The sequence below is a fragment of the Cebus imitator genome, unplaced genomic scaffold (assembly GCF_001604975.1).
Source record: "Cebus imitator isolate Cc_AM_T3 unplaced genomic scaffold, Cebus_imitator-1.0 Scaffold280, whole genome shotgun sequence".
Taxonomy (NCBI): Eukaryota; Metazoa; Chordata; class Mammalia; order Primates; family Cebidae; genus Cebus; species Cebus imitator.
This window is the reverse complement of record NW_016107595.1, coordinates 2240046-2252102: the sequence shown is the minus strand read 5'-3', so window position 1 is coordinate 2252102 and position 12057 is coordinate 2240046. Positions and strand designations below refer to the sequence as shown.

The following is a 12057-nucleotide window of genomic DNA, read 5'->3' as shown; positions in this document are numbered from 1 at the left end:
AAAAAAAAAAAAAAAAAAAGGCCCCAAATAGGGCCAGGCATGGTGGCTCAAGCCTGTAATCCCTGCACTTCAGGAGGCCAAGGCAGGTGGATTACATGAGATCAGGAGTTCAAGACCAGCCCAGTTAACATGGTGAAACCCCATATCTACTAAAAATACAAAAATTAGCCAGGTGTGGTGGCAGGCATGTGTAATCCCAGCTGCTGGGGATGCTGAGACAGGAGAAGCACTTGAAACTGGGAGGTGGAGGTTGGAATGATCCGAGACTGCGCCATTGCACTACAGTCCGGGCAACAAGAGTGAAACTGTTTTAAAAAAAAAAAAAGAACAAAGTAAAAGGAGCCCTTGGGGGTGGCAAGGGCAGCTTCCCACACTTAGAGGCCAGGACAGGCCTTCCCCATCCAGCCCAAAGACCACTCCTCCCTTTCTATCAAGGAGACAGAATAAGACACAGATAGGGGACATGGTCAGGAAGGGTTTCTTGGAAAAGGGGGCACTTGTGGTAGGTTTTGAAGGATGCATAGGAGTTTGCCAGAAGTGTAAGTAAGGGTATTCCACGCTGAGAGAACTCAAAAGCAAAGAACTGCAGTTAAGTTTGGCTGAATAATACAGTCATAGAAAACATTTATTGACCCCTTACTAATTCTTCAAATCCAATAAAAATCGAAATACCCCACAAGTAGGTAGGTTTATTTGCTCCATTTTCATGATGGAGAAATAGGTTCAAAGAGGTAACAGGCCTCGGCATCTCACCTGCCTGCCTCCAGGAAAGGGCACCATTCAGCTCAGGCTGGCTCAGCCTAGAGTTCACCAGACCATCCCCCCAGCTGCCAAGACTGAGGCCCAAGGTTGGGGCAGGGCCTCTGGAGGCTGCCTACTCACCTCTTGCCTCAGGGAGGGGCACGACCTCCTCTCCTCCACTCTGGCCCCACTGCTGGAGGCCCAGAGAGGGGTTCCCAGGGCAGGGCTGGCTACAGGTCTCCGGGCTGGATCTTACCCGCTAGGGATCTCTTTGTCCAGGCTAGAACCCGGGCTAGAGAGCACAGAGACCCATGCGTCCGAGTGTGTATCTGTGTGTGTGTACCTGTGTCTGTCTATACAACACAAAAATAGACAGACACAGGTACACACATAGACATACACTCCAACAGGCACAGATACCTCCGTTACTATCTGGAGACAAAACAAACCCACTCCCCCAGTTCCCTGCCCTGGCACTTCAGATCCCACACCTGCCAGGTCGCGCCTTTATGATTATTACTATTTTTGAGACAGGAGTCTCATGTCTCAGCCTCCTGAGTAGCTGGGATTGCAGGTGCGCACCACCACACACAGCTAATTTTTGTGTTTTTGGTAGAGATAGGGTTTTACCACGTCGGCCAGGCTGCTCTTGAACTCCTGACGTCAAGTGATCTACCCGCCTCGGCCCCCCAAAGTGCTGGGATTACAGGCATGAACCACCGCGCCCGGCGCTGCATTCACCTTTAATACCAAGCATCCATTCTCTACTATGCCCTGTCAGCAGGCTCAGCATAGACAATGTCCCTGACCTCCAGGGACTATGGTCCACCCCATCATTCTGGCAGATTCAGAGGCGACAATAAAGGAATAAAGTCTGGGGGCGGGGCACTAGCTGAAGACACACCTTTGCACCGGGGGATGGAGTACAGGACAGATAGCCCGCGCAAAGGCCCAGACGTAGGACCAGTTTTGCAACTGAGAGGCCAAGGCTCAGAGAGAGTGAGGGGAAGGTGCTCAGGGAAAAGGAGGGTGTGGGTTCCATTCGGACAGAGGTGGGGAGCTGGAGGGGGGCATGCAGAGGCTGCACGTCAGATCCCGATGTCCTAAGGATCTGGAGTGCTGGAGGGGTGGGTCCACTCTCCTCCCTCACACCGCCTTTCCAGCCAGCCTTAATAGTGGCCCATTAAGCCCTGAGAGCCATGATAGTGGTAACAAACATATAATAATTACTAGCTGGCATTCCTGCCTCATCAGCCCAGCCCCTGGAGTTGGGCACCCTCGCCCAGGTCATCACAGCCCTGGCAGACCCGGGGTTAAAACGTGGGTGGCGGAGAGAAGGGGCTGCGCAGGGGCCTGGACTCCCAGATTCTAGGGTTCTCAGGGTGGAAGAGAGCTCAGCCTAGCCACAGCCCTGGCCCTGCTGTGACTCCTAGCTAACTCGGGGTGGGGGGGTGGTCACTCCACCTCTCTGAACCCAGTTTCCCATCTGTAAAGGCAGAAAGTCGGACTCCTGGTTCTAGAACGCACTCAGTGAAAATGATCAGGATCCAAGCGCTTCCAGCAACTTCTGGCGACCCTCCCCTCCCCTCCCCCGTCTCTCCCGGAGCAATCACAAGCGGGGTGGAGAGGGAGAGGAAAGAAGGGAGGGTGGGGAACTCAGACCTGCCCCACACCCCCGGCGAGCCCCCAGACACAGCCCCAGCAGGCCTCCAACCCCGAGTGTACACAAAGCCTCTCCAGAAGGCGCGCTAGGGGAGGCGCCAAGGAGTTATTTAACCATGCGGGACCCCATCCCCCGCCAGTCCCCGGAGGGCGGCACCACCCCCGCCCCCGCCCCCGCCCAACCGGGGCCCCACGCGCGGACACGGGGCGGGGCCTCGGGGCGGGCGGGCTCCCGGGCCCATCACGCCACCCGGGATGTGCGTTGGTGGAGGCGGCGCCGAGGAGATCGGTCGTACACAGCGGTCCCGGGGCGGGGTGACCCGGCCCGGGCGCGCGGCCTGCCCCCATGACGTCAACCCACAAGGCAGCGCGCTGTTGTGCCGTTTACCGCGCGTCGTCGGGGCAACGGCGGCCGGGCGGGCGTCGGCGGCTTGGCCCCTCCCCTCCATGCAAATGAGCGACGTCACCCGCGCCCAATGGCGAGCGGGGGCGGTGAGCTCATCGCGCGGAGCCGAGGCTATAAGAGGGCGCACAAGCCGCGCGGCGCAGGAGCCGCCGCCAGCGGAGGGCCGGGCGCAGCGGCCGCGGCCGGGGCGGGCGCAGGGCCGAGCGGACGGGGGGGCGCGGGCCCCCCGGGAGGCCGCGGCCACTCCCCCCCGGGCCGGCGCGGCGGGGGAGGCGGAGGATGGAAACACCCTTCTACGGCGATGAGGCGCTGAGCGGCCTGGGCGGCGGCGCCAGTGGCAGCGGCGGCAGCTTCGCGTCTCCGGGCCGCCTGTTCCCGGGGGCGCCCCCGACGGCGGCGGCCGGCAGCATGATGAAGAAGGACGCGCTGACGCTGAGCCTGAGCGAGCAGGTGGCGGCGGCACTCAAGCCCACGGCCGCGCCGCCTCCGACCCCTCTGCGCGCCGACGGCGCCCCCAGCGCGGCACCCCCCGACGGCCTTCTCGCCTCGCCCGACCTGGGGCTGCTGAAGCTCGCCTCCCCCGAGCTCGAGCGCCTCATCATCCAGTCCAACGGGCTGGTCACCACCACGCCGACGAGCACGCAGTTCCTCTACCCCAAGGTGGCGGCCAGCGAGGAGCAGGAGTTCGCCGAGGGCTTCGTCAAGGCCCTGGAGGATTTGCACAAGCAGAACCAGCTCGGCCCGGGCGCGGCCGCCGCGGCCGCCGCCGCCGCCGCCGCGGCCGCCGGCGGGCCCTCGGGCACGGCCGCGGGCTCCGCGCCCCCCGGCGAGCTGGCCCAGGCGGCGGCCGCGCCTGAGGCGCCCGTCTACGCGAACCTGAGCAGCTACGCGGGCGGCGCCGGGGGCGCGGGGGGCGCCGGGACGGTCGCCTTCGCCGCCGAGCCCGTGCCCTTCCCGCCGCCGCCGCCCCCAGGCGCGTTGGGGCCGCCGCGCTTGGCTGCGCTCAAGGACGAGCCACAGACGGTGCCCGACGTGCCGAGCTTCGGCGAGAGCCCGCCGCTGTCGCCCATCGACATGGACACGCAGGAGCGCATCAAGGCGGAGCGCAAGCGGCTGCGCAACCGCATCGCCGCCTCCAAGTGCCGCAAGCGCAAGCTGGAGCGCATCTCGCGCCTGGAGGAGAAAGTGAAGACCCTCAAGAGCCAGAACACGGAGCTGGCGTCCACGGCGAGCCTGCTGCGCGAGCAGGTGGCGCAGCTCAAGCAGAAAGTCCTCAGCCACGTCAACAGCGGCTGCCAGCTGCTGCCCCAGCACCAGGTGTCCGCGTACTGAGTCCGCGCGCGGGGCGCATGCGCGGCCACCTTCCCCGAGGGGCGGGCTCGCGGGGGGGTGTCGTGGGCGCCCCGGACTTGGAGAGGGTGCGGCTCTGGGGACCCCCCTTCCCCCGAGTGTACCCAGGAACTCAGAGAGGGTGCGGCCCCCGGGGATCCCCCCGAGGGTGCCCAGGACTCGAAAGGGGCGCCCCGGACTCGACAAGCTGGACCCCCTGCTCCCGGGGGGGCGAGCGCATGACCCCCCGCCCTCGCGCTGCCTGTCCTCCGCGCGGCCGCCCCGTGTTGCACAAACCCGCGCGTCTCGGCTGCCCCTTTGTACACCGCGCCGCGGAAGGGGCTCCGAGGGGGCGCAGCCTCAAACCCTGCCTTTCCTTTTCTTTTAACTTTTTTTTTTTCTTTGGAAGAGAGAAGAACAGAGTGTTCGATTCTGCCCTATTTATGTTTCTACTGGGGAACAAACGTTGGTTGTGTGTGTGTGTGTTTTCTTGTGTTGGTTTTTTTAAAGAAATGGGAAGAAGAAAAAAAATTCTCCGCCCCTTTCCTCGATCTCGCTCCCCCTTCCGTTCTTTCGGCCGGCTCCCCGTCTCCCTTTTTGTTCTGTTTGTTTTTTGTTTTGTTTTGCTACGAGTCCACATTCCTGTTTGTAATCCTTGGTTCGCCCGCCCGGTTTTCTGTTTTCAGTAAAGTCTCGTTACGCCAGCTCGGCTCTCCGCCTCCTTCTTCCCCCACCGGGGCCTGGCGGGCTGGGCGGAGCCTGGCCCGCTTCCCCGCACGCCCCCGCCTCTCTCTCCTCCTTCTGTCCCCAGCTCCTCCCCTCGCTGGGAGGAAGCAAGGAGCGGGCGTCCGGGCGGGGCCCGCGCTTCTGGCGTGCAGCGAGCGCCCTCTAGACGCGCCGGGGCGCAGGGCCGGCTGATGTCCAGGTTGGGGTCTTTGACCGGCGTTTGGAACTAGGTAATGCCCCCTTGCCTTTTGGGAAGGAGAGATTTGGAGGTGGAAACGGCGTAGCCCCAGCCCAAGGGAGGAAGGAAGGGGCAGAAACTTACAGAACTTTTTATTTAACCTTTTGGGCCTTGGTCTGCCTGTCTGTAAAATGGGGAGAACAGCCGAAAAACTTGCCCCATAAAGTTGTGACGATGAAGAGAGCTTCTGTTTACAGCGCAGTGCTTGGCTTACAGTGTAAACTTTTATTCTCATTTGGTGAATTGGGGGATGCTACGGCCCAGGACAAGCTGATGAACCCAGGACCAGGAGGAAGGTGGCACAGAAAGTATCTCCCTGAAGTTCGCTCCTACTCCCCACTTGGGGAAACCTAAGGTTCAGAGAGGTTGAGCAACTGGCTTGATGTCACACAGCCTTTTAAGGAGACTGTGCAGAGACAGCCCGACCTTGGCCTCTTCACTTCAGAGCCTTGACCCTAAGTTTCCTGCTTCTCGTGCCTGCTCTGGCCTTTGCTGTTAAGACCTTGAGCCTTGGGCTTCCAACTCATTGGGAGCCCCGAGGGATGTGAACATGAGGGGCCAAGGTCACACAGCAAGCAGGGCTGGTGGTCCTGTGTACCTGTCCAGCCCTGGTGGGGAAGGCCCCTGAATTGTACCCATTTTACAGGTGATGAAACTTGCAGAGAAGGGCCTGTCCTTGGCCAGGGAGAGTCAGGCCTTCCCACCAAGAGCTATATTGGGCTTTATTTGTTTGCTTGAGACAGAGTCTCGCTCTGTCGCCCAGGCTGGAGTGCAGTGGCGCCATCTTGGCTCCCTGCATCCTCTGCCTCCTGGGTTCAAGCAATCCTCCTGTCCCAGCCTCCCAAGTAGGTGGGATTACAGGTGGCTGCCACCACGCCCGACTAATTTTTTTGTATTTTTAGTAGAGATGGGGTTTTATCATGTTGGCCAGGCTGGTCTCAAACTCCCGACCTCAAGTGATCTGCCTTCCAAAGTGCTGGGATTCCAGGCCTGAGCCCCCATGCCCAGCCAGTGTTTGGTTTTTAGTTGTCACCTTGCCTTGTGGGAGGCCATGCAGACACTTCAGCGGGGCCTGAAGGAACCTGCTGAAGGGAATGATGCTGAGGTGGTAGGGCAACTAAGGTTCAGAGAGGTTGAGCAACTGGCTTGACGTCACACAGCCTTTTAAGGAGACTGTGCAGAGACAGCCCGACCTTGGCCTCCTCAATTCCAAAGCCTTGATCCCTCACTTCCAAAGTCCTTGACCCACAGGACAACGAGAATGACACCCCGGGGGCAGAGTGTCACTGGTAGGGAGACTGGGTCCCAGTGAGGTGCCATTTGGCATCTGTGTGACCGTTGGTGAGTCCTCTTCCCCTAACGGCCTCCATATCCTGAGCTGTGAGATGGGTGTTTGTATCCAGAGTAACCTCGCTCAGGTCGGAATTCAGAACTGGGAGGTGCTCGGGGATTGAACAGTGATCACACTCAATGTTGGTGTCTCTGTAGCCCCGAATTTATAGAGAAGAGGAGGCCCAGGGAGGTTTTGGGAATTGCCCAGTGTATATGGCAGAGCAGAGATTCGAGCCTGCCTCCCAGTGGTCTAAGGCAAGAGGCCTCTGAGGAGCCTTGCAGAGAGGAGGAGGACGCTTTTTTATTTTTTTTTTTGAGACGGAGTTTCGCTCTTGTTACCCAGGCTGGAGTGCAATGGCGCGATCTCGGCTCACCGCAACCTCCGCCTCCTGGGTTCAGGCAATTCTCCTGCCTCAGCCTCCTGCGTAGCTGGGATTACAGGCACGCGCCACCATGCCCAGCTGATTTTTTGTATTTTTAGTAGAGATGGGGTTTCACCATGTTGACCAGGATGGTCTCGATCTCTTGACCTCGTGATCCACCCGCCTCGGCCTCCCAAAGTGCTGGGATTACAGGCTTGAGCCACCGCGCCCGGCCCCCGGCCTCCATCTTATCTCTCACCCCCCCGAACCTTTCTGAGACAAGGTTTCTTTCACTCAGGCTGGAGTGCAGTGGCGGCGTGGTCTCAGCTCACGGCAGCCTCCGCATACCGAGTTCAAGCGACTCTCCTGCCTCAGCCACCAAAGTAGCTGGGATGACAGGTGTTTGTCACCGTACTGGCTGATTTTTATATTACTAGTAGAGATGGGGTTTTGCCATGTTGCTCAGGCTGGTCTCGAACTCCTGAGCTCCAGCAGTCCTGAGCTCAAGCAGTCCACCCCACCTTGGCCTCCCAAAGTGCTGGGATTACAGGTGTGAGCAGCCACACCTGGCCTCACCAGCATTTACTGACACCTAGGTGGTGCCCACTCCCTGGAGGCCAGCCCTCCAGCCCGTCTGATGGGGGCGTGAGGCAGGCATGAGTTGTGATACGAAGGGCTTTTTCGAAACCACAGATCTCATCCACTACTTGAAAGCTTTCTGGAAAGAAGTCCTGACTGCAGCAGGCCCTGGGCTGGCCAGTGTCTTCCTTCGGGAACCTCTCCACCCAGATTCTCAATTCCTGCCCTCCTGGCCTCAGGGCCTTTGCACAGCTGCAGTGGTCGCTCTGTGCCAGCTACTCTCCCCCAGTCACCCAGCTGAGTGCCACCTCCCAACCTCAGCTGCACACTCTCCTCGGAAGCCTGTCCCCGGTAACCCGCAGGCTGGGCCAGCACCTCACTGGTTTCCCACAGCCTCCAGTTGCATTTAGCTCGTTGACAGCACAGAAGGGACTTGTTCTGATGAAACACCCAAAGGACAGGCTGGACGAGGTGACCATGCCTGTAATCCCAGCACTTTGGGAGGCTGAGGCGGGCAGATCACCTGACGTCAGGCGTTCGAGACCAGCCTGACCAATATGGAGAAACCCCATCTTAAAAAAAAAAAAAAATACAAAATTAGCCAGGCGTGGTGGCACATGCCTGTAATCCCTGCTACTCAGGAGGCTGAGGCAGGAGAATCGCTTGAACCCGGCAGGCGGAGGTTGCGGTGAGCTGAGATTGCACCTTTGCACTCCAGCCTGGGCAACAGAGCAAGACTCTTGTCTCAAAAAAAAAAAAAAAAAAACCTACAAAAATTGGCCAGGTGTAGTGGCGGGCACCTGTAGTCCCAGCTACTCAGGAGGCTGAGGCACAAAAATCGCATGAACCTGGGAGGTGGAGGTTGCAGTGAGCCGAGATTGCACCACTGCAGTCCAGCCTTAGTGACAGAGCAAGACTTCATCTCAGAAACCAAACCAAACCAAACAAAAAAACAAAGGTTGTAAACCCCATCCAGCTGCCATCTGCCATGTCCCTGATTTTGCCCAAAGCCACACCCACAGTATAGAGAAGGTTTTGGAGGGAGTGGTCTTTGCAGAGGGAGGCCGGGCACCCCTGCTGGCTCCTGCCCTGGCGACCCCCAGCGACTCTCTAAGGAAGCCAGGCGGAGGCTTCTGGACCAGGCTGGCTTTGGCAGGAGCCAGCTGCACAGAGTCCAAGGTATGTGTCAGCCTTAGCCCAGCCAGCAGTGACTCATGCTGGGCCCTGGCCCAGCCCCGGGAGGTGACCCAGGACAGTGGCCTGACTTCCCCTACGGGGCTGCGGCTCAGGGTCAGTGCCCACTTGTGCTGGGCCCAGTGGGGATCCCAAGAGACATCAAGTCCAGCCCCACCCCAAAGACCCCGCAGTCTCTGAGTCAGACCCAGGACATTGATCAGAAACCTGACTGGCCCATGGCACCTCCTTTTTGGTTCCTTCCCATGTAGCCATTTTACATTCCCAAATTCTTTGAGTTTTTTGTATCCCCAGGCCTGGGTCAAATTCCAGCATACAGTAGGTGCTCAGAAAATGCCCACGGCTGGCTGGGAGCGGTGGCTCACGCCTATAGTCCCAGCACTTTGGGAGGCCAAGGCGGGCAGATCACCTGAGGTTGGGAGTTTGAGACCAGCCTGACCGACATGGAGAAACCCCATCTCTACTAAAAATACAAAATTAGCCGGGCGTGGTGGCGCATGCCTGCAATCCCAGCTACTTGGGAGGCTGAGGCAGGAAAATCCCTTGAACCCAGGAGGCAGAGGTTGCAGTGAGCTGAGATTGCGCCATTGCACTCCAGCCTGGGCAACAAGAGCGAAACTCCGTCTCAAAAAGAAAAGAAAATGCCCACAGGATGAAAGACTGAAGCTGCCTCTAGGTACACGGAGCAGGAGATTTGGGGTTCCCTCTGTGCTGAGAACCCCTTCTACTCAGGATGAGCAGGTATAGGTAGTAACCACCGTGACCTTCGGCCCTGCCCCTCGTCCTATCTCCCAGACCCTGGCTGTGCCTTCTAGCATCCCCTCCCCCCCAGGAGCTGGCAGGGATTGGTCGGAACTTGGCTTTGAGTCACAAAGCTGCCACGCCACCAGGGCCCCAAGGCTGGCTGTTCAGACTGCTGGGTTCAGCTTCAGGGGCAGGTGAGTGGGGCTGGTGGAGGGCTGGTTTGTGGGGGCTCATGGGGGACCCTGTCGTTCTCCTCTGACCCCCAGTGCCTTTAGAGTCCTTCTGGGCCTTCTGTGTAACTCGAAATGATGGGGCTCTAGGGACCCCCAAAGCCTCGATGGTGGATTTGTTCACCTGTGATGGGGGACATCCTGGAGAGCCTGTTGTGTCTCTTATTATTTTTAAAGACGGGGTTTCACCATGTTGGTCAGGCTGGTCTTGAACACCCAAGCTCAGGTGATCTGCCGGCCTTGGCCTCCAAAGTGCTTGGATTACAGGCGTGAGCCACCACGCCCGGCCTCTTTATTATTTGTTTAAATAAATGGAGACAGGGTCTCGCTATGTTGCCCAGGCTGGTTTCAAACTCCTGGGCCCCAGCGATCCTCCCAAAGTGCTAGGATTACAGGCATGAGCCACTGCACCTGGCCAAGCCTGTTGTGTCTTTGGGAACTTGAGGATGGTGATCTTACCTCCTGTGACAGGTAGGGAAACCGAGGCTGAGAGGGTTTTACTCTGAATTACTGAGCCAGTCGCTTGGCTTCTGTGTCCAGGGGGGGCCTGTCCCTTCTCATCCCCCACAATCCCATTTCTCACCCCTTTTGGTTGAGTTCCTTTAAAGAGCTGTACCATCTGGGATGAAACCTCAGCCCCTGGAACGGGCCCACTCGGCTCCTTAAGCTGCCGACTCCAATTTCAATTTCTGTTTTTTTTTTTTTTTTTTTTTTTTTTCTGATGCGTAACAGAGTGTGTTTAATATGAACACTGCTGGAGAGTTTCCTTTTTTTTTTTTTTTGAGATGGAGTCTCGCGCTGTCACCCAGGCTGGGGTGCATTGGCGCAATCTCGGCTCACTGTACCTCTGCCTCCTGGGTTCAAGTGATTCTCCTGCCTCAGTCAGGAGTTCGAGACCAGTCTGACTAATGTGGTAAAACCCCATCTCTACTAAAAATGCAAAAATTAGGCTGGGCATGGTGGCTGACGCCTGTAATCCCAGCACTTTGGGAGGCTGAGGTGGGCGAATCACTTGAGGTCAGGAGTTCGAGACCAGCCTGGCCAACATGATGAAACCCCGTCTCTCCTAAAAATACAAAATTAGCCGGGCGTGGTGTTGCACGCCTGTAATCCCAGCTACTCGGGAGGCTGAGGCTTGAACCCGGGAGGCGGAGGTTGCAGTGAGCCGAGATTGCGCCACTGCCCTCCAGCCTGGACGACAGAGCGAGACTGCGTCTCAAAAAAATAAAAGTAATAGTAAATAAATGTATGTGTGTCAGTTACCTATGCATTCCCTCTTGTCTCCAATGGACCCTTTCAATGTGATAAAGGAATTCTAAACTTTCTCAGTAGAGGGCGCCAGTGAGGCGTTAGGGATAGAGGTGTGGAGACACCAGGTGTAGCCTGCTCCAGCTCTGGGTCCAGAACATGGTCCTTCAGCGACTTTGTAGCCTTGACCTGATGAAAACTTTTCTGCAGCCCTCTCAACACACACACACACACACACACACACACACACACACACACACACACACACACACACCCAGAGAGCCCAAGGCTGGGCGCAGTGGCTCATGCCTGTAATCCCAGCACTTTGGAAGGCTGAGGTGTGTGGATCACCTGAGGTCAGGAGTTCAAGACCAGCCTGACCAACATGGAGAAACCCCCATCACTACTAAAAATACAAAATTAGCTGGGCGTGGTGGCGCATGCCTGTAATCCCAGCTACTCGGGAGGCTGAGGTAGGAGAATCGCTTGAACTGGGTGGAGGAGGTTGCAGTGAGCCGAGATCGCACCACTGCACTCCAGCCTGGGTGACAGAGCAAAACTCCATCTCAGTAAAACAACAACAAAAATTAGCCGGGTGCAGCCGTGGCGGGCGCCTGTAATTTTAGCTACTTGGGAGGCTGAGGCACGAGAATCTCTTGAACCTGAGAGGAGGAGGTTGCAGTGAACCGAGATCGCACCACTGCACTTCAGCCTGGGCGGCAAGAATGAAACTCTGTCTCAAACAAACAAACAAACCAAAGCCCCCACGGTGGCCCATACACACTGAAGGCCTGCTGCACCCCCCAGCACCCAGGTTTCCAGCGCACAGCGCACCAAAGTGAGCGCAACACTAAACCTTCTCAGTAGAGGATGCTGATTTACCTGTTCCCACACCTGCACCCTGGAGGGCGGGCCTTTTGCTGGTTCTGCCACTCCAGACCAGCTCCGGCTTGGCCAATCCAGCAAACATCTCTGCTACTTGTTAGGTGGATCCATACTTTCTCCAAAGATGTCTGAATCCTCTCCAAATTTGCCCCTTTTTTGGGGAATCTCCCTCAGCCCCAAAGTACCATATAGAATTTCCTTTTATACTTTTTATTTTATTTTATTTTATTTATTTATTTTTTGAGATGGAGTTTCGCTCTTGTTACCCAGGCTGGAGTGCAATGGCACGACCTCGGCTCACCGCAACCTCCGCCTCCTGGGTTCAGGCAATTCTCCTGCCTCAGCCTCCTGAGTAGCTGGGATTACAGGCACGTGCCACCA

The 12057-nt window shown here is 57.8% G+C and overlaps 1 protein-coding gene and 1 long non-coding RNA gene across 2 annotated transcripts in view; one reads left to right on the top strand and one right to left on the bottom strand.

Annotated features, from left to right (window-relative positions):
- Positions 1 to 607: 607 nt before the first annotated feature.
- LOC108284546 overlaps positions 608 to 12057 on the bottom strand; it is a 16373-nt gene continuing 4923 nt past the window's right edge. The window contains exons 2-3 of the long non-coding RNA XR_001817261.1: positions 1332 to 1335; positions 608 to 992 (exon numbers count right to left, since the gene is read on the bottom strand). This is a non-coding gene — a long non-coding RNA (uncharacterized LOC108284546). The remainder of the gene's footprint in view (positions 993 to 1331; positions 1336 to 12057) is intronic.
- JUND (JunD proto-oncogene, AP-1 transcription factor subunit) lies at positions 2922 to 4842 on the top strand. The gene has a single exon (XM_017501289.1). It carries the CDS (start codon positions 3089 to 3091, stop codon positions 4139 to 4141), a length of 1053 nt encoding a protein of 350 aa, XP_017356778.1. The 5' UTR covers positions 2922 to 3088; the 3' UTR covers positions 4142 to 4842.

Coding starts and splice junctions, on each gene's coding strand:
- JUND (XM_017501289.1), top strand. CDS start 3,089: ATGGAAACACCCTTCTACGGCGATGAGGCGCTGAGCGGCCTGGGCGGC.